The sequence below is a fragment of the Silene latifolia genome, chromosome 7, assembly GCF_048544455.1.
Source record: "Silene latifolia isolate original U9 population chromosome 7, ASM4854445v1, whole genome shotgun sequence".
NCBI lineage: Eukaryota > Viridiplantae > Streptophyta > Magnoliopsida > Caryophyllales > Caryophyllaceae > Silene > Silene latifolia.
Window position 1 is genome coordinate 10,468,538 of NC_133532.1, and position 21,194 is coordinate 10,489,731.

The 21,194-nt window shown below is 37.5% G+C and overlaps 2 protein-coding genes across 4 annotated transcripts; both read left to right on the forward strand.

Annotated features, from left to right (window-relative positions):
* Window positions 1-213: 213 nt before the first annotated feature.
* Window positions 214-11,014, forward strand: LOC141591680 (chaperonin CPN60-like 2, mitochondrial). Its single transcript, XM_074412098.1, has 18 exons — window positions 214-408; window positions 635-656; window positions 1,743-1,874; window positions 2,417-2,576; window positions 3,331-3,506; window positions 3,767-3,862; window positions 3,942-4,046; window positions 4,331-4,417; window positions 4,519-4,608; window positions 4,961-5,041; window positions 5,129-5,197; window positions 5,275-5,352; window positions 9,425-9,520; window positions 9,622-9,721; window positions 9,949-10,052; window positions 10,138-10,243; window positions 10,471-10,549; window positions 10,648-11,014. The coding sequence occupies exons 1-18, from the start codon at window positions 380-382 to the stop codon at window positions 10,751-10,753; spliced, it is 1,716 nt and encodes a 571-aa protein (XP_074268199.1). The 5' UTR covers window positions 214-379; the 3' UTR covers window positions 10,754-11,014.
* A 1,612-nt stretch (window positions 11,015-12,626) lies between these two features.
* On the forward strand, window positions 12,627-17,241 carry LOC141591691 (vacuolar protein sorting-associated protein 24 homolog 1-like). 3 transcript variants are annotated; one of them, XM_074412108.1, is made up of 7 exons: window positions 12,627-12,880; window positions 13,399-13,533; window positions 13,666-13,742; window positions 14,793-14,895; window positions 15,223-15,344; window positions 16,195-16,383; window positions 16,910-17,241. In XM_074412108.1, the coding sequence occupies exons 2-7, from the start codon at window positions 13,425-13,427 to the stop codon at window positions 16,991-16,993; spliced, it is 684 nt and encodes a 227-aa protein (XP_074268209.1). In that variant the 5' UTR covers window positions 12,627-12,880; window positions 13,399-13,424; the 3' UTR covers window positions 16,994-17,241. The 3 variants fall into 3 exon arrangements, with proteins under 3 accessions (XP_074268209.1, XP_074268211.1, XP_074268210.1); XM_074412110.1 differs by having other exon boundaries at window positions 12,767-12,880; window positions 13,666-14,182; window positions 14,334-14,895; XM_074412109.1 differs by having other exon boundaries at window positions 12,857-12,988.
* Window positions 17,242-21,194: the final 3,953 nt, after the last annotated feature.

Genomic DNA, 21,194 nt, shown 5'->3' on the forward strand with positions numbered 1-21,194 from the left:
CTTGAGCCTGACCTGCTTGATCTTGATCCGGCTAAGGCCGGTACCTGAATCGACCCAACTATCCCGCCACTCCACAAGGATTCATTCAAGGCTAATCGGGCTGAGCTCGGTCGTCGAGTTAGTCCAACCCGACCCCTAAACCGACCCGTAACCACCTCTAAATTTTTATCAATGACATTTCCTTGTAAAGAAAAATTAAATGAAAATGGGGCAATCATAAACTTGAAATGAAGAACTATCTAGAAGACTAAAAACCCCTTAAAACACAACACAAAAAGTCACACACTCTTAAACCCCTCAAATTGACCAATTGCAAACCCCTAATCTCAATTCTTAAACCCTACTCAATTTCATTCTCCATTTTCTCCCTCATTTCACAATGTATCGAATCACATCTTCATTAATCAGGTATCTTATTAAATCAACCATTATTTGCCACTCTATCCGTCCCAATCATTTATTTACGTATTTTATTCTTTGTGAGGGGAATTTTAATCGGATTTATGGATTTCTCATAGTTGGTGGTGCTGCAAAGGTAAACAAATGATTGGGACGGAGTCAGTTTGATTGAATTTGAAATCTTTTTTTTTGGGTTTTTTTTACTTACCCTTCTTCAAATCATGTTTGTTGGCAGGTCCTCTGCTTCAAGGAAACTGGTATTTTCTTCTCTTTTCAATTACTTATGTCATACACTTTTCTGTAGTAGCGGAACTAGGATTTGAGGTTAGAGAGCGAAAAATATCAGCGGGGAGAAGCATCAATGTAATGTAATAAAGTAAAGTAGAAAAAACACTGTAAATTTTGATTGAAATCTTCAATTTTTAAATTGTTTAGGTGGGCGTCCGCCCTTGCTAGCCCCCGCTTAGCTCTGCCAGTGCCCAAGATCAATTATTTTTGCAATTGTGTAGGATTTTATTTGAAATAGAAAGCTTATTTGATTGTGGAAAATGGGTAGTGCAAAGAAGTAAAATTTGATTTGATATAGTTTATGATGTGGGTTAATTATGTTATTGACAAATAAAAAAACTCGATCGCCTTTGCTAGCCCCCACCTAGCTCCGCCAGTGCCCAAGATCAGTTATTTTTGCAATTGTGTAGGATTTTATTTGAAATGGAAAGCTTATTTGATTGTGGAAAATGGAGAGTGCAAAGAAGTAAATTTGATTTGGTATAGTTTATGATGTGGGTTAATTCGGTTATTGACAAAAAAAAAAAAAATCGATCCCCCTAGCCCTCACCTAGCTCCGCCAGTGCCCAAGATCGATTCTTTTTGCAATTGTGTAGAAATTAATTTGAAATTAAAAGGTTATTTGATTGTGGGAGATGGGTAGTGCAAAGAAGTGAATTGATTGATGTAGGCTTATGAGTGGGTTAATTCTGTTACAACAACAACAACATTACCCTAGTGCCTCAATGGCTCCCGCAAATTGCGGGGTAAGGGAGGGTCGGATGTACGCAGCCTTATCCTTGTGTTAGTAACACAAAGAGGCTGTTTCCGAATGACCCAAAATGAAACTTGCGTCGAGAACTGCCACTTCACAAAAGAAAGAAGCGCAGTCACTTTAGTGAGCCATTTTGATTTATTCCATTAGAATCCATAACCAAATAGTAATGAGTTTTTGGCTCCATTGGAAATATGGAAATGAGTGGGTTAATTCTGTTATCAGGAAAAAAATCGTTTTGAACAATGCAACATTTTTCGATCATTGAAGTCTGATTGTTTTTATATGGATGAATTTCTAGGCGAATAGTAGGTTAGTTGCCAGTAGAAACTATGTTGCAAAGGATATCAACTTTGGTACTGGAGCGCGGGCTGCGATGCTGCAAGGTGTTAATGAGCTGGCTGAAGCTGTGAAGGTGACTATGGGACCAAAGGTATGATACTGATGCTCATAGTGTCTTAATTGAGGAAGAACCGCATTACTGTAGCATTATTTGTGCATGTTAGTGAAGTGTATTTGTAATTCTTTCCTTACTTATCATATATGGTGTATATGGCCATGATGAGGCCAATACGGGGGGTATAAGTTAGACTACTCAAACTCTTCACATATTCTTGCGTACGTATGTTATACACTCGACACTTGTACATAGAACTTGGGAGATTTTATGAAATAGATGTGTTTGGACCTTTACAAACGTACCCATGGGGGGGTATTTCTAATCGAGTCTAGTAACTAGGCCAATAGTGGTGCTTCTAATTGAGATCGAGGGCATATAGTTGTAATGATATGCATGATATGTGCAATAAGGAAGCATGTGCAATCACCAAGACCTAAAGTTTGATCTTCAATGAAATTGAGGAGACATCCCAAATAATTTTTTTTTTTGCCATGTTAAATTTTATATGTTCGGCATTAAATTTTAGAGTAAGTGGTGGCTAATTATAAGTAACATTTTTCCGAATGTTTTTACAGGGTCGCACCGTCGTTATTGAAAGGGAACATAAAGGTCCCAAGGTCACAAAGGACGGTGTTACAGTTGCCAAAAGCATCAAGTTCAGTGACAGGACAAAGAATCTTGGTGCAGAGCTTGTGAAACAGGTTGCAAAGGCTACCAATACTGCTGCAGGAGATGGTAATTATCTTCTTTTGCTTTCACGATTATTTTATTATTACGCTAAACCTCTCACTATGCCATGATTTACTCAGTTCTGAATCTTATATCTGGTATGCACAATTTCATAGGCCTTTTGATATCATTGTGGTACTCCCATGAAAATAATATTTGGTGTCTGTTTTTACTAGAAAGAAAATATGTAAAAATGGGGTTCATCTATTAGTCATTCGGACGCATAGGGGTGTGCTCACTAATGCTTGAATTAGTTTATAAAGGGCTTTATCTTTATATTTAGATATTTGGTTCCAGCTCTTATAATATGACAATGTGATTCATCTGTTAGTCGTTCAATAAGAACTAGAGTGAAACAACTTTGAAGAACGTGCTGCTCTTATAGATGAACAATAGAGAATTTTAATTAGATTCAGTAGCTCAAGTTGCCACTAGTTAGAGCTTGCTTGGGATGGGGGAAGGAAACTGGTGGTTGTGAATGAAGTAAAATGAGGCGGGAGAAGTGGGCAAGCCCATTTTCCTCTTTTAGGTAAACTTTCGTGTCAACCATCGTTCTAAGCTCCCATAACCCAATCAAGACATAGTACACAACTTATTTAGTCAATTAGACGTACTTATTTAGTCGATGGAACTTTGACTTACAGCTTGTCATAATGTTTTGGAGAGTAAGGATCAACTTTGATAACATGTCATACATTAGTTGGTAGTACAAGTTGAAAGCTTTACCCCTTTTATCTAAGGCGTTCTTTGTATACTTTAGGTACAACTTGTGCCACAGTTTTAACCCAGGCAATCCTAGTGGAAGGCTGCAAGTCTATAGCTGCTGGTGTTAACGCAATGGACTTGCGGACTGGAATAAATATGGCAGTCGACGCTGCAGTATCCAACCTAAAGAGCAGGGCTGTGATGATAAGCACGCCAGAGGAGATCACTCAGGTAAAACTACTCAATACTTAATTGTGGCTGTGAGTATATCTACCTTTTTTTTATCCTATGAATCTGTGCTAGCAGGGTTGTTTGTAATGCCACATAATCGTGTAATTCACTGTTAAGTATACTATGATTCTCACCATCAGGTGGTGGCTGTATTTCTCAATCTTCTTTATAAAAAAATTTCACTTTCGTAAAAGGATATTAGGAGAAGAAATTTATGGGGACATTAGTTCATGAACTGTTGATATTTCTTTGTGAAACAGGTGGCTACTATTTCCGCTAATGGCGAGCGCGAAATTGGTGAGCTTATTGCTAGGGCGATGGAAAAAGTTGGAAAGGAAGGTGTAATTACTGTTGCTGTAAGTTACTTTCACATCTGTACCTTGTCCAGCCAGTTTCCTTTGGGGAAGTTCATAAATAATAAGCTGTTAATCTCAGGATGGTAACACATTGGATAACGAGTTGGAAGTGGTTGAAGGCATGAAGCTTGCCAGGGGTTATATTTCTCCTTATTTCATTACTGATGTGAAGACTCAGATTTGTGTAAGCAACACTCGCTAGAATCTCTGCCTAAATTGTATATGTATCACAAGATTCACAACTGTTTTATCTCAGAATTTTTGAATTTGTAGGCTCTCCCACTCTTTTTCTCTTGTTGTTTGCTATATGTATTTTGCGTCCTTGTTTTTAGAAATAATGAACTCTTTTCTTTCCCTTTTCGATTGGTTTTCTCTGCTTCTTGTGTATATGGTGTTCTTTTATGCTTGTATGCCACATTATGAGTGAGTTGTTTTGATCAGCTTGCCACTTATGATTCCTCTTGACAGGAACTGGAAAAACCTCTTGTGCTTATCCATGAAAAGAAAATTTCAAATGCAGAATCACTCGTCAAAGCATTGGAGTTGGCTATTCAGGTATTTTAATTTCTTCTTGTTTTATTGCTTAGAATACTTGGAACAGCTGGTGGCCAATCTTCTCGTATAATTACACTTATGTTTAAATGGGTTCTCAACAGACAAACAGGCCTTTATTAATAGTTGCCGAGGATATTGAGGGTGACGCTCTATCGCTATTGATTCTTAACAAGCATCGTGGTGGGCTTAAGGCAAGTGCTGTCCTTGCTGCGTTGCATTTGTTTTTTTGTGCTCTGTGATTATGTTGTTGTACTCGAGTTAATTAATGTGTTTGCACAATTTGTTTCATTCTGATTAATGATCAATTCATAGTTTTTAGAATGACAGGAAGAATCACGCTATGAAACATCTGCACGTTTATGGAACCAGAATGAGACGGTTTTACAAGTGATACCAACCCATTAGTCATACAATGTGATGGTTAATTGAGAAGAATTTGGTTGGTCTCACTTGCGAGACCGTCTCATAGAAGACTCATTGCTTCATAGGTGTATGTTTTATTTTGCCGATGGATTTTAATGTCGCTGGTTCACTCTTATGTAGTTGTGTGCCATTAAAGCTCCAGGATTTGGTGATAACAGAAAAGCTAACATAGATGATCTGGCTGTTTTTACAGGAGGAGAGGTATGACATTTAGATACACCGGCGAGCCATTGCACATGCATGTAATTATAACATCTCAGTATGTAATATGAGTGTCTTACTGTGCAGGTTATTTCAGAAGAGCGTGGGTTGAAACTTGACAAGATTCGACCTGAAATGTTGGGTAGTGCTAAAAAGGTATGATCGTTTTTATATTTGTTTTGTACACTAACAATTTGGAAGCCTTCTGCGAAACTGACTCTGAAATGAAACAGGTCACTATCTCTAAAGATGACACCATAATTCTGAGCGGAGGTGGGGACAAGAAGCTGATTGAGGACAGATGTGACGAGGTACGCAAATATCTTTGAACGGTTCAACATTATAATTTTACAAGTTGTAGTTATTTATTGTTACCTATTGACAATACATTTTATTGCATATAACCTTTTTCACCCCCTCTTTCTGTTAATGAGTAATGATCACAGTTTTAGCCGTGACTACGGAAATGGATGGAAAGGGAGGAGGGGGATAACAATTTCCTTATTTGGATACTTTGTCGGTTGGAGGGCGGCGGAGTGATTCATTTAGCACCCTTCTCAAGCCAATTTAAAAAAATTCCAACATAGGAAAATTTAGCAAGACTTAATTTTTTGGTAACACTCCGCCTGTGAGTGTTTTCGGGCATTCGCTGCCGGTCCCAAGCCCGGATAAAGGAGGAGGGTTGCGGTAGGTCTGTGGCAGCCAGCATAAAAACTTAGTCACATTTTATGGACATGAATCGGAATTTGAACTTCGTTGGGCGTCTCCTCTCGAAGCGCCGCACTTCTTAGACCGGGTGTAGTGAAAAGTATGTGAGGGTTGCTGGTCGTCGCCGGAAGCGACGCGCCATCTTTACATCCGGGGGTGGTGTCAAATAAGCAAGGGTGCGCTACATCTTCTAGACCCGGGTGTAGTGAAAAATATGCAAGGGTTGTTAGGTCGTCGCCCAAAAGCGGCGCGCCACCTCGAAGTATGGGTGTGGTGTCAAATAGGTTTGGATCTAGGAAGCATGGTCAAGAGCGGGTAAAGAAATCAGGACATGACTTTAGGAAGGGTAGTAGGTTACGGTTTGGTACGTGGAATGTTGGCTCTTTGACGGGAGATTAGGCGAGGTAGGGGAGGTTATGAAAAGGAGGAGAGTGCATATAATGTGTCTACAAGAGACAAAGTGGGTCGGAGATAAAGCAAGGGTGATAGCGCCTTGGGGTTATAAGCTTTGGTACACGGGCAAAGACAAAAGTCGTAATGGAGTGGGTATTGTCATTGATAAAGATTACATTGATGATGTAGTAGAAGTATCGAGAAAGAGTGATAGGATTATGAGTATTAAGCTTGTAGTCGGGGATGAGGTGGTGACGGTTATAAGTGCTTACGCACCTCAAGTAGGTTTGGATGCTTCTTTTCGACGAGCCTTCTGGGAAGATTTAGAAGAGGTTGTAGAACGAGTCCCTATTGGAGAGAAATTGATCATTGGTGGTGACCTCAACGGGCGTGTGGGTACTAGTCGAGTTGGTTTTGAGAACATTCATGGGGGTTTTGGGTTCGGGGAGAGAAATGAAGCAGGAAGTGACATATTGGATTTTGCTTTGGCTTATGACTTGGGTATAATGAACACTTGGTTCGAGAAAAGACATTCTCATTTGGTGACTTATAGAAGTGGAGGTAATGTTAGTCAAATTGACTTCCTTTTGGTAAGGAATGTGTGGAGGAAAGAGTACACCGATTGCAAGGTCATACCCAGGGAAAGTGCCGCAACACAACATAGACTAGTGGTTCTTGATTTTCGGGGTAAGAGAGACTTGAGGAAGAGAAAGATAATCGGTGAGGCACGGATCAAGTGGTGGAAGCTACAAGGGGGAAACCAACAAGCGTTTTTGGATAAGGTTGGAAGTAGCGATATTTGGTCGGATTGCGAGGAGAAAGATATTGATGCAACGTGGGATAAATTGGAGCATGTTGTAAAGGATTTGGCGAGGAGGTGTTAGGGAATCTAAAGGGAATAGACCATCAGGTAAGGACACATCTTGGTGGAACGATGTGGTGAGACAAGCGATAAAGACTAAACGTGAATGCTATAAGGTTAAGGGAAATGTATGAGTGATGAGAACTTTGAAAAGTACAAGGAGGCTAGACGAGCCGCTAAAAAGGCCGTACGGGATGCGAGGGCAAAAGTTAACCAAGAAGTGTATGCCGGGTTGGACACGAGAGAAGGAGAGAAGGATATCTATAAACCGGCCCGCATAAGAGACCGAAAGACGAGAGATATTGGGAGAGTTAGGTGTGTGAAAGATATGGACGACAAGGTTAAGTTCGGATAACGAGATAAAGGCTAGATGGTGTTCTTACTTTGATAATTTATTCAATGGACATCAGGAACAAGGTTTTGGGGATGTAGAGGTAACACCAAGCATGGTTAATCGGGAATTTGTGCGTAGAATACAAAAGAGTGAAGTTAGAAAGGCGTTAAGGAAGATGGGGTCAAAGAAAGCAGGACCGGATGGTATACCCATAGAAGTTTGGAGGTGCTTCGGGGAGAAAGGGATTGAATGGGTAACCATGCTCTTCAACAAAATTTGGAGGAGCATTAAGATGCCATCGGCTTGGAGGAAAAGCACTCTAGTCCCTTTGTACAAGAACAAAGGTGATGTCCAAGAGTGTTCCAATTATCGGGGAATTAAACTTATGAGTCATACAATGAAGTTATGGGAGCGGGTAATCGAGCAAAGGCTTAGGAGATATGTAGACATCTCGGAAAACCAATTTGGATTTATGCCTGGGAGATCGACTATGGATGCGATTTTTATCATGAGACAGTTGATGGAATACCATCGGGACAAGAAGAAGGATTTGCATATGGTTTTTATTGACTTGGAAAAGGCGTATGATAGGGTACCAAGAGAAGTACTTTGGTGGGCTTTGGCGAGAAAGGGTGTGTCGCGAAAATATATTGACCTCATAAAGGACATGTATGAGGGGCTAGTGCAAGTGTTCGCACTAATGTTGGGAGAACGGAAGAATTTCCTATTACCATCGGGGTGCATCAAGGTTCCGCACTTAGTCCTTTTCTCTTTGCTATAGTTATGGATGAGTTGACAAGGGATATTCAGGACGACATCCCTTGGTGTATGATGTTTGCTGATGATATTGTGTTGATTGATGAGACAAAAGAGGGGGTGGAGAGAAAGTTGGAAGTGTGGAGGCGGACCTTAGAGACTCGTGGGTTCGAGTTGAGCGGGAGTAAGACCGAGTATTTGAGGTGTCGGTTCACTAAGGTGGCGGGGTTGAGATCGACAGAGGCGGGGAGTATTATTTTCGATGGGAATGTTGTTGAGGGTTCGGATTTCTTCAGATATCTAGGATCTATTATTCAAAAAGATGGGGAGTTAGACGGAGATGTGGCTCACAGAATTAAAGCGGGATGGTTGAAATGGAAGAGTGCTTCTGGGTTTCTATGCGATAAAGATATGCCCCAAAGATTAAAGGGAAAATTTTATCGCACTACGGCAATTAGGCTCGCCTACTTTACGGCTCTCCGAGTGTTGGGCGTGAAACATTGTCACATTCAAAAGATGAGTGTGGCGGAGATGCGCATGTTGAGGTGGATGTGCGGACATACAAGGAAAGATCGGTTAAGGAATGAGGTGATTAGGGAAAAGGTAAAAGTGGCGCCAATAGAGGACAAGATGATGGAAAACCGATTAAGATGGTTTGGCCATGTGAGAAGGAGACCTATGGACGCCTTTGCCATTAGGAGGCCGAGACTTGGAGAAAGAAAAAGGTCCTTAGAGGCCGAGGAAGACCGAGACAGACATGGTTGAGAGTGATAGAGCACGATATGAGAGTTCGGGGCTTGAGGAGAGTATGGTGACGGAGAGGGCACAATGGAGGAAAGGATACATGTGGATTTTTAGTATTTGATGTTTTTGACAGATTTAGTGTTTTTTTATCCATTTAATTTAAAGAAATTAATTTATTTATTTTTCTCTCCTTTATTACACACTTTTTCAACAACCACTTTCCTATAGTTTTGACCTGGTTCATTCCGGATCCTTAATTCTATTTCGTTTTTCAAAATCGTTTTAATTTTTATTCTCGATTTAAATTTTAAGTTTTTATAAAAGAAAACCGGAATTCGATTTTAAAACCTGTAAGTTTACCTTGACTTTGTATTCCATTTCGCTCTCCCTTTTGTTTTTCATTTTTCCCTTTACTATTCGCATTTTGAGGAGGTGTGCGTTCACCCATTGACGGTTCTAAAGGATGATTCATGTCAGCCGACCCCAAATTATTTTGGGATTAAGGCTCTGATGTTGTTGTTGTTGTTAATTTTTTGGTAACCAAACAAAGGATTAAAGAGTGGTGCTGACTAGTAAAGTTTTGCAGCTTCGGACAGCCATGGAGGAAAGTACTTCCACGTTTGATAAAGAGAAAGCACAAGAGCGGCTGTCAAAACTTTCTGGTGGTGTGGCTGTTTTCAAGGTGTGCCTAAACTTCCTGAATCATGGTTGATATCTCTGAAAACTGTATCACTGTACCATATATTAGCAGTATATAATGTATTGTTTTTATTTGTCACACAGGTTGGAGGTGCAAGTGAAGCTGAGGTTGGTGAACGGAAGGATAGGGTAACAGATGCTCTAAATGCAACACGAGCAGCAGTGGAGGAGGGCATTGTGCCTGGTAAGTTTGTAAATCTTTATTCTTAACTTAGGAACTAGCGGCACACCCACGGAAACTTGTTTACGACAATACCAAATTTGTAAGTGATTAGGCTATTATCTAAAATTATATCAATCGTAAATATTTGAAAAATGCGACATAAAAAAATACTCATTAATTTAGGGTTTACAAAACCTCATTTGAGGTTCTCGACCTTTTAATAAACTCTAGCGATGTCTCTATTTCAGGTGGTGGAGTTGCTCTTCTTTATGCTACCGAAGTCTTGGAAAATCTCCAGACTAAAAATGAAGATCAAAGAAGAGGGGTTCAAATCGTCCAGAATGCTTTAAAGGTGTTTCTTTTTATCAAACAACAATTTATTCTTATCGGGAGTGTATTTGTCATCTATTCTATAACAAAATCTATGATTTTTTCAGGCACCTGCGTACACCATTGTGAAAAATGCTGGCGGTGAAGCTCCTTTAGTAGTTGGGAAACTGTTGGAACAAAATGATCATAATTTGGGCTATGATGCTGCAAAAGGTATGCTCCTATGTACCTTACCTTACTCGATAACATTTTACACACCAGTGAGGTTTTGCTCGAACCCAATTCCTTTTGATGAAAATATGTCTTGTCGAAACTTTTACAAATGTCGAAACTTTTGGAGGTAAGATGTCATCTCAAAAAATTGGCGAAGATCGGAAAACCGGTATCCTATCCGTCTCATCGTCATTATACAATTATCGTCGTTCTCGCTTTTGGCGCAGGCAAATATGTGGATATGGTAAAAGCCGGAATTATAGATCCTGTTAAAGTGATCAGGACAGCCTTGGCTGATGCTGCGAGGTAATTAAGGGGGCTTCTTAATTACTCTATGTTTAATATACATCTTGCATGGAATATTTGACTGCATAATAAATAATCTTGTTAATTCCGGTTTGTAGTGTCTCCTCGCTTCTGACAACAACTGAAGCTACCATTACCGAGCATCAGGAGCAAGGCAATAGAGCTCCCCAACGAGTACGGGACATGGATCAGATGGACATATGATTAGTTTGAGTCATGTACTCATGTAGAACTAGCTTGCATGCACCTTCGACTAGACGACTACAGACTAGAAGAGTTTCTAAAAATTTTTCCGGCAAACTTAAATCCTACTTCAAATTGAATGAGTCATTATATATTTACTTGGTTCTTGATCAAGGAATACAGGACCTCGTTTAATCGTTTTGTTCTTATAAATATACCTCAGTCGATGCTTTGATTTACCATTTTATTGCTCGATCATCGTAACCATTTTTTACTCAGATGCTCATTATAATGTTTTATAGATAGATATAGCCACAATACTCGAAAGTCTGTGTATTGTGACCTACAGTATATTACAAGTGTTTAACCTTTTGCATCTGTGGCCTATCGCCAATGTATTTTGATGACGACATGATATACGATTTTATTGTGTCATATTATCTCAATTGCAGTGACGGGTACCAATGTACCATGGTGTGACGATCCGCACACTTGAACCCTTAGATTTATTTATACTTATGTAATTTCATTTCCCTTGTACATTTGTAGTAAGTATTTTCTTAGTAGTTTTAGAATAGGTTTCCATAAATAGGTATATCGCTATTCTGAACTAAACTTGTAAAATCAATGTTTTTTATACTTCTGGGATGTAAATATCAAATTTCCCTCTTTAGGAAGTCTTAGTGAATGAAAATCTACTTCCTACCTTGTGCCTTCGTATTGCTTGTTGTTGCTTTGTTGTGAACGACTCTTAGCCTTCACTTTACTAACAAGCCGTGTTTGTGGGATCGACACTAGGATCCCGACTCACACCCCGAGACCCGAGTATCGTGCTAGTGGGCGATCCCTCGCTAGTACGAAGATCCTTGTCGCTTGCATCCTGCCTTGAGACGGGCAAAGGTGCGCGCCACGGTCCGGCAAAAGTAGCGGACCGTGACACATTGGTAACAAAATGGGTTAGTGGAGAAAGGGGACCACATAAATAGTGTTGCAGAGAGAGAATAAGTGGGTACTTTGTGAGGTAAAATGGTATCCGTCACTCAAGAGTGACGGATATGTGCTGTCACAAACAAGAATTTGTGCATAATCAAAGCTAATACACACTCTATTCCATATTTCCATTTATGTCCTTTTTTTCCCCTTGCATATTCAACTTTGATCGTTATTTTCTCATAATGGCGCTGTTTGGTAAATACATACTGCGTATTAGGTGATATATTCCGGCTTAGAAAGTATATTGACCGATCAATCTACTAATTTCATGTGTTTGATTAATAGCATATTGGCTGGAATTTACATGAAAATGGTAAATTTGTTCTATAATCTACTAATTACCAAACGCATTAAAATCTTCTATTTATAATATGCTTTTACAACCTGCTTTTGCTAATATAACATGTTGTTTACCAAACATGGTCTTAATTTGATGGTCAAACCTGCTATTAAAATCTGCCAATCGTATCCTACTAACGTTAACGGTTATTATAAATTTTCTGTGAGCCAACATAATGTAACTAAAATATTTTACAAAGATCGTATGAAACCAGTTCTTTTAAAAAAATCAATAGTAACGAATGTAACCTTATAATTTTACATAGAGTAATTTGATAACTTATACCTTGAATAAATCACTTTTTCAAATCTTAATCTAAGATAATTTTTTTTAAAAAAATCAATAGTAACGAATGTAACCTAATAATTTTACATAGACTAAATTAACGATACGACAATGTTTTTAATTAGTAAGGCTAAGTTTGTCAATTCAGGGCTTTCTTTCAGATATGGTATAAAGTTTGAAAGAAAATGTTATTTTAGGTATAATATTTTAAAGAAAGTTATCTTAGATTCTTAGGTATAAGATTTGAAAAAGTGACTTATTCAAGGTACAACTTATAAGTTGACAATTCGCTTTGTCTTATCTAACCACATAGGTATTACTTGACCGGTCGCAAGCTTGTGACGGTCACACAAGAGACTTGTTGTACCTATATTAATAGTTAAAGTTGACAATTCAATTAAACTCGTTAATTAACTAACCAAAGAGGAGTTTAATAAGAAGATTTTCACATAAGAAATACGTTGTACAACCTTTACTAGCACCCCTCTTATCTACTGTGTCCGTGCGCATTGCGTTGTTTATTTGATCTGGTATTCTTCTCAACTATCCTTTCTTTTTTCGTTTTCCATAATTTTATTCCCATTATTTCTTTGCCTTATTCTGCAAAATTGATACGTCAGTTTAATTCATTGATCAAGGTAATAATTTGTTGGGTTTTAACTAATGAATGTAATGATTAGATAGATTTGATTATCATGATTAGATCAATTGATTTGTGTTGTTAATTGAGTAGATGAGTACCATATTGAGTAAATTGAATTGGTTTTTTTTCTGATTGATGAATGATCATTGTTTCCTAATTTAATTACTACCCAGATTTTAATTTGAATGAAATTGTGTAGAATTAGCATAATTTGGATGATTTAGGGTTATGTAATTGTATCTGGTTGATTGCTTATAGCTAGATTGTTACTCCCTTCATCCCACTCAATCAATCATCTGTTTACCTGTTATATTCTATGTGACGGGTATTTTAATCAAAGGTAAACAAATGATTGAGACGGAAGGAATATATGATTGATGGTGCTTATGGTGGTGTTCTTTGTAGTTGAGAAATATATAGTGATAGGAACGATGGATAAAGTGAAGAGCTTGTTTCAAAAACCAAACCCTCAGGAGTTGTTGAGAGATTGGCAAAGGAAGCTTCGACAAGAGTGTCGAAACATTGACCGACAAGTGAGAGGCATGTATATACTGTCTTTCATTGCTTTCTAATCCTTTTGAGTTCCTGTATCATGTGAAAGATCAAAGATGAGAACTTGGTTCTTAAAATTGGGATATTTATGTGTGGCTTGATTTGTGTGTGAATGTTTAGATATTGAGAGGGAAGAGAAGGGTGTACAGAAGGCGATTAGGGAAGCTGCAAAGAGAAATGACATGGTTTCTGCTAAGGTACGCTACATACGAACTAAGTTTAGATTTTGGAGATTAACCAATGTTAAATCTGATCGTTAATATTTCCAAACTTATGTAGAGATACAATGTAAGATTTGTCATTTTTGATTCATCAAAAGAACTGTTCTTGGGTTATCATCTCTGAAAATTTGCAACTGTTGTGTGTTGAGAAAATATCGTTTAAATTCGGACATTGATTGACCAACAAAGTCAATTGGGGATAAATGGACAATATTAATGGGATGGGAGACATGGAGTGGGAGCGTCGCGTAAGTAGCATTGTTTGATTAAGTTTGTTCTGCATGAACAAAGGTCAAACAAACTTAATGTCGCTTCCACTTTATTTAGACTAGAGTACCCAACTATCCATGCTCATTGCACCGGAAATAAGAGTTGAAATTTGATCCTGCCCTTTGTTTAAACTTCGTCCCTGACCTGTGTTACTCCGACTCTCCGACACGGTGTCGTGTCTGACACGTGTCGGAGTGTCGGACACGACTATTTTGGGTGAATTTTCCTATTTTGTGGTCTAAATTGAAGTGTCAAAGTGTTGTGTCGGCGACACGTGTCTGACATGCGAAACGGCAGTTAACTGGTCTTTATTCATCTTTAAAGTGTTTGCAGTACATCCTGCTGCCTTTTTTCTTTCTCCTCTTACTCTTATTTGAGACCACTGATATTCAATCAATCAAGCGACGGTGTCATGTTTGATTGTGGCGGCATGTCGGATATGTGTTGTGTCGGCCTCCGTATTCATGTTGGACATGCAACACGATTTCTAACTGAAGTGTCAAAGTAACGTATGTTTAATTGCTTGAGAGACGGACTTTATTGTGCCCTTTTAATCACTCTTTTCACACATAGTTGATTTTTTTCTGTATCATCACCAGGTAACGATTCGTATCCGCAAGGATTTATATTGTAATTGATCGCATACTAACAATACATGTTTACTTTATTCGTTCAATTGAGGTCTCCCTCACTGCCAAGAGAATTATTTTGTTTGTTCAGTGACTAGTTTTTTTTTTTGGCTTTTAAATGTATCAGTCACTTGCCAGAGAAATTGTCATGTCAAGGAAGACTGTCAATCGTCTTCACGAAAATAAAGCTCAACTAAACTCTATATCAATGCACCTTGGAGAAAGTGTTGGTATGTTTATGCTTCTTATTCCTTAGATTTTTTTAGTTGTAACTTTCACAAATACTACTCTTGTGGCATTCTTCTGAGCGTTGTTCCCTATACAAAGCAATTGCTTTATATGGTTTGGCATATCATCAGATTTTAAGGTCTTACGGCTTCTGATAAGCTTGTACGTGTACTTTACTTTGCCCTACAGCAGGGTTGTTTTTTATCTGTCAGTATTCATGTTTTTGAGCTGTTGCTCGTGTGTGCCTCATTATTTGTCGCATCACTTTATTTCATCCTATTTATACGAAATTATTATGTTGTAGTAATCTATTTATGGTTCTATTGCAGCAATCGCTCGTACAGTGGGTCATTTGCAAAAGAGCGCAGAGGTAATGAAGATTGTTAATAACCTTATGAAAGCTCCACAGGTAGCTGTCACAATGCAAGAGTTTAGCAAAGAGATGGTCAAGGTACCTCTTCTTAGCATCTTCAAATTATTTGGTGTGAGCTGTTAAAGTGTAACAAGATTGCCATTTTGAAAGATCATATGACTGAGGCTTCATACAAAAAAATGAGTGCAAATTTTTTCCGTGTGTCGTAGTAAGATGTGTTTTCATTTCCAGTATAGCCGAAGGCTCACTATTATGTGCTTCTTTATTAAAGCGAAACAAAGCAAAATGACTATCTAGATTGGCTATGCCTCTTTTTATTGTGATGGGGCAGTCATGCAAAGCAATTCTCGACGCAATTTTATTACGGGTCATTCAAAAGCCTCTCTGTGATGTTCAGTGGTAAGGTTGCATGCATATGATCTCGTTACCTCGCCATATTGTGGAGCCCTAGAGGCATAGGCATAGGCATAGGCATTGGCTTTAAATTATTCAACTTTGTTTTACTTTTCTTCTTCAGTTTCACCTAATAAAGTTGTTTTCTTTCCTGTCATAACGCATAAAAAGAGATTCCCGTATTTATAGGGTTCAATTTGAGAAAACAAATGAAAAATTCACAAAAAGATTTATGAGACGTGTCGTATCCCTGTCTACAAAATTGGGCAGACACTCGTTTGGCGGAGTTCTGGTATCGCCAAATTTTCAAAATTCCGTCAGACACTGGGATTCGTGTCGGACATGACATTTCTCTGTCGAGTCGAAGTAACATAGTTTTATTGTCAGAAAGTTTTTTCAAAGACATTCTTGATTTTGTTTTGGACCAAACTTTAGGATTCTATGTGGTTGTGGAGCTCATTTGGTCATCATCGAGCTTCCCCGTGTGTAATATGGATTATGCATTTTTTTTCCCTGTTCACACATTCTTTTATAGGCAGGGATCATTGAAGAATTTGTTAATGAGGCTCTTGACGATGCGTTGGACTCGGAAGACATGGAAGAGGAGACGGAGGAAGAGGTTGAGAAGGTTTTGACGGAATTAGGCACTGAGACTGCTGCACAGCTTCCAGTTGCTGCAGGTAGAGTGAAGACCAAGGTACCTGCACAGAGCACAAGTGTACAGGTGAGTCGTTTGCATTCACTTTCTTACGGTTAATGGTTCTCAGTCCCGTATACGGAGTCTTAAAGTAGGGCCTTACCGTTTTAGTTTTGTCCAAAAGAATTAATCAATAATTAGTAGCCTAGTACGTGAAAAATGGAGGGGCTATTAAACAAGAGGGTAACATTCTTATCGAGTATAGAGGGCATTGGTTGGGAATACTTGGGATGACAATGACTCGGATTGTGTTCCTGATCCCGATCTGTGATGTCGAACTTATATACCTAGATCCGATTTGAATCCTTATGGTCCAAAATTATTACTTCCAGATCTAAGCGGGGATATCAAAGATGAAAAATCCTCATCAGAATGCGTGTTAACCTGAAATATGGATGATCCATATCAGACCAAATCTGTATGGTCTAAAATTTTAACGCCCCAGATCCGAATCCAACAGATGTAGATGGACCCGACAACCGTGGGATCTGGGTTTTCTTTCTATATTCTAAGTTATGAGCTTCAAATAATCTTCTATGTGCATATCTTGCAGGACGATGAACCCATTGCAGAAGGTATAGACGATGAGGAAGAAATGGAAGCGATAAGGGCACGATTAGCCAAAGTGAGATCGTAAAACTGTCATGTCCTGCCCAACTATCGTGTACTCTGAATGAGATTCTAATCTATTCGCAGATTTGGAGGTCCTCTGATTTGAATCATGTAACTATATTATTGCTTGATACCGATATATGTGATCCTGTAGCTCTTTAGATTCACATACATACATGTTAGTATGAAGGCATGTTTTGTTGTAAATAGGAAATAACCCGATTTTGAAAATTGGTACTCGTCTGTGATTTCACGGTATTTTAACCATGTAAATCTCATCGTTTTTTTCCTTTTTTTTCCCCCAATTTCGCTATTCACGAGCAATTGAGCACCATACAAATATACAATACACCCATCTTAACCATCAAATCAAAATATTGATACAATATCGGCTAGGGCTGAGCAAAAAATCCGATTATCCAAACTGATCCGATATCCGATCTGAATCCGATCCGAATTTTTGGATATCCGATTCGAAAGTTATATTTGGTTTGGATATCTGATCCGAAATCTTTGGTTTTGGTTTGGATATGGATATTAGAATTAAAACATTTGGATATCCGATCTGATCCGAAACTAAAGTTTTCTAGTATAATTTCAAGAAAATAAAATTTTATTTGATACAACAACTTAATTAATGTTTAAAATATTAGAAAAATATCTAAGTGGTACTTAAATTTTATAGCGAGAACATTGGAATAAGAATACGAAAGAAAATATCTTGTAAAACTATGAATATAATCGTGTTTCAAACTTAAGTTTAAAGTAAATTCAAAAGTATGGATATCCGATGGATATCCGCATCCGATCCGATTATTTTGGATACCCGAACATTGGATATCCGAGACATTTGGTTTGGATATTGGATATCTAAATTCAGGATTTCTAATATGGATATCCGATCCGAACTAGCACTTTGGATCAAATACCCGATCCGTACTCTGCCCTAATATCGGCTACGCGTTCATCACTATAGTCGACCCGTGCCTGGTAGCGTACTCTAGTGGTTGGCTTGTTGCAAATCAGCCATAATGAACGACCTGCATGATTACCGTCTCTCTCTTTTTGGGTGTACAGGGAGCCACAAGGGCAATATGTTGCCGGTGAAACTCAAATTGAAGTCGAATATTACCACTCATGATTTTAGTCTCTTAAGACGGTAATATTCGTCTTAGATAAAAATAGGTCATAGATGCTTCCACTTGCATGTTGAACAAGCCTTTTGTTAGTTCATAGACATCCTCCTTTTGTCTCATCTATCATACTTAATCCATTTTAAGCTTAAAACGGATATTACCGTCTTAAACACATACTTGGGTTGGTAATCTTAAACTAAAGAAGGGACAGGCGTCAAGAGCACTAGAAAAGTGAAAAGCTGAAACACATACACACATATAGACCTAACACAATAGCAAAGTGACAAAATTACGAGCATCTTCTCATCATCTTGTTGCATTGCATGTCTGTTTTTCTGTCTCTTTTCATGGGATCTTTCTTAGTTTAATCATGTCTTCAATTTATATTATTACTTAAATGATTGATCTAACTACTTGTTATTGTTTGGTAATCATACATGTTGGGTTTGGGCCCCCGAAACTTGAACGGTATCCGTATCTGTTATTGGGTTAGGTCTGTCTTGGGCCTTTATTAGGTCATTCTGTATTAGGTCTTAGAGAGTATTATATATACTCTCTAAGCCTCTACCTAAAGATCATACCGTCCAAATCAGAATCAAAACTCCTCACATATCAATAAAACTCTCTCCCTTCTGCCCTGTGGACGTAGCTAACACACCGTTAGTGAATCACGTAAATCTGTGCATTTGTCTCTTTATTGTTCTTTATTAGTTCTTTCTTGCTTCTGTTATAACAATACATGTTTATACAATTCTATCTACATACTCTCTAGTTAGTAGGTACACATATGATTAGACCATGATTAGTACCTTTAATTTCTCCCCACCATGCATCCGTAAATTTAATACTCTCGGAATTGAACCTAGGTTATAAATACCATTTCTCATGATTTTATTAGCTGAACTAGCAACATTAATTAAAATAAACAAGATATACAAATATAACCGTATTAAATAAGAATATGGCATATTTGCATATAGGACCCAAATTCTATTCCTATTTCAAAAACTTATAATAATATATATGGCATATTTGCATATATAGGAGTACCTTAAAGTGAAAGGTGAATAATTGGGGCATATTCAAGTTAGATCTACATCGTAAATCGTGGTACATACATACTACATGGACTATATCGTAAAGCTTAAGTTATATCTTCACTCTGAAAAAGTAAAGGGAAAGTGAAAAGAAAAGAAAAGGTAAAAGAATCCAGTTTTCATGCAGTAAAAGGACGACTCAAGGAAGTAGAAGTCAACTGTTGGGATCATGCATCCTTCAATATGTCATGTGTAAGTCTTTGTAAAATACTACTAAAACGGTTTTATAATATCATACTGTAAAATTGTATAACGAACAATCTTAATATCCTTATTATGAAAAGTGATAATTGATGAAAATTATTACTCCAACAATTTTGTATAATAAGAATTATTATTTAGGTAAAAGTAAATAAATAATTAAAAATAAAGAAAGTTATTTTACTGTAAAACCGTTTCTAAATCCTACCGTTTCTAAATTTTGTGTTATTTCAAGAATGAAGAACTTTATTAGGGTGGTATTATACACCACCTGGTTACGCCTTATCATCTTCCTTACTTACAAATCGTTTTACTTTAGTAGAAGGGGCGAGGCCACTAATGCCTTCGGCGTCGCAGCCGCTACACCAAAGTCGAAAAATTCGGTTAGAATTTTGTGATTTGCTACACCAAAATTTACCATTTTCACACTAATTATCTATACACTTTACCTTAAGTATATATTTTGCTACACCGAAATCAAAATCCTAGACTCGCTACTGTTTAGTAGTATAAGTCTTCTTCTATGTATATATATACTGAACAAATTGTCTGAATATTCGATTATTTTTTAACATGTCATGGTAACTTTCTTTGTGGATTTGGAGACATTTTTATCCAAATGGCTGACCAAAGTCAAATTGTAGGCCCCTTACATATCAACATCGGATTCATATAATGGCCAAAAAGCTATCACTCCAGTAATATATAAAGCATACAGTATTTACAAAAAAAAAAAAAAAAAAAAAAAGTTGTCCAATAATATGTTTATGTATTAAGAAAATAATTCAATTTTCATAATCTAAAGCGTACTTTTATGTCTCCAAAATGTCCTTGAGAGTACATAATTATATATATTGCTTAAATAAATATGGTTAATGATAATTTATCAATTCTTTTTTTTTTTTTTTACGAACTTAACTAGTTACAAAATACTTTCGAAAGCATTGTAGAATTGTTCTGTATCAATTATCTACATAATAAAAAGCTAACTCGTTATCACAAGCTAGTAGACTTGTTCGTCTTTGCCAATTAACAATAATGTAAATGTTCTTCAAAAAAAAAAAAAATTTAACAATAATGTAAATGAGAAGAATTTATTATTTCATGTTTAATTGTATGTAACTATGTAATTTATAAAAAGTTTCATGTGAAACATTTTCACAATAAAATTATCGTAAAATTACATTTTATTTGTCTAAACAACCGCATAAATGTAACTGGCCGGTAACTCTTACAATCATATAAGGGTAATCAAATGGGTTTGGTGTGTTGCTCACTTCATCCCTTAACCATGAAATCAGGGGTTCGACCCTTTTCCATGGGAATGGAGCAAACTCTTTGACCAGCCGTTTACCTCTTTGTGAGAGCACCCGACGAGGAGATTATACACTGTTGTCGACGATAAACACCCCAATTTAAACCAAAAAACAATCATACAAGGGTAACTATACTATACTACTATAGCCTCCAGATATGTAAAACAACGACCGATTTTACAATAACACTTCTGTAGAACGGTTTTTAATCAAATATTTTTCCTAAAAAGTAATGATTTCATGTGAAAATGTGATTAAGACTAATAAGGAGATTATAATGTGATAAGGGTGGACCACGTGCGGTGCATGGCCAGGCTAGAGTGGTCCATGAGTCCATGAACAAGAATTGACAGAAAGATAAAAGAGTCACTCATCTAATCTGCACCATATCACATGCACTACTAAGTACTAACACTATCATCAATATTATCTCTTAATTATTGCTAACAAATTCACCTAAACTAGCCTATTTTTCA

What these genes read in the sequence shown, in the direction of transcription:
- LOC141591691 (XM_074412108.1), top strand. Translation starts at nt 13,425, where the DNA reads ATGGATAAAGTGAAGAGCTTGTTTCAAAAACCAAACCCTCAGGAGTTG. An exon ending in ATGACATGGTTTCTGCTAAG is followed by an intron (nt 13,743 to 14,792) that starts GTACGCTACATA and finishes TAAATGTATCAG; the next exon opens with TCACTTGCCAGAGAAATTGT. An exon ending in GCACCTTGGAGAAAGTGTTG is followed by an intron (nt 14,896 to 15,222) that starts GTATGTTTATGC and finishes GTTCTATTGCAG; the next exon opens with CAATCGCTCGTACAGTGGGT.
- LOC141591680 (XM_074412098.1), top strand. Translation starts at nt 380, where the DNA reads ATGTATCGAATCACATCTTCATTAATCAG. An exon ending in AGGTGACTATGGGACCAAAG is followed by an intron (nt 1,875 to 2,416) that starts GTATGATACTGA and finishes ATGTTTTTACAG; the next exon opens with GGTCGCACCGTCGTTATTGA. An exon ending in AGCATCGTGGTGGGCTTAAG is followed by an intron (nt 4,609 to 4,960) that starts GCAAGTGCTGTC and finishes ACTCTTATGTAG; the next exon opens with TTGTGTGCCATTAAAGCTCC.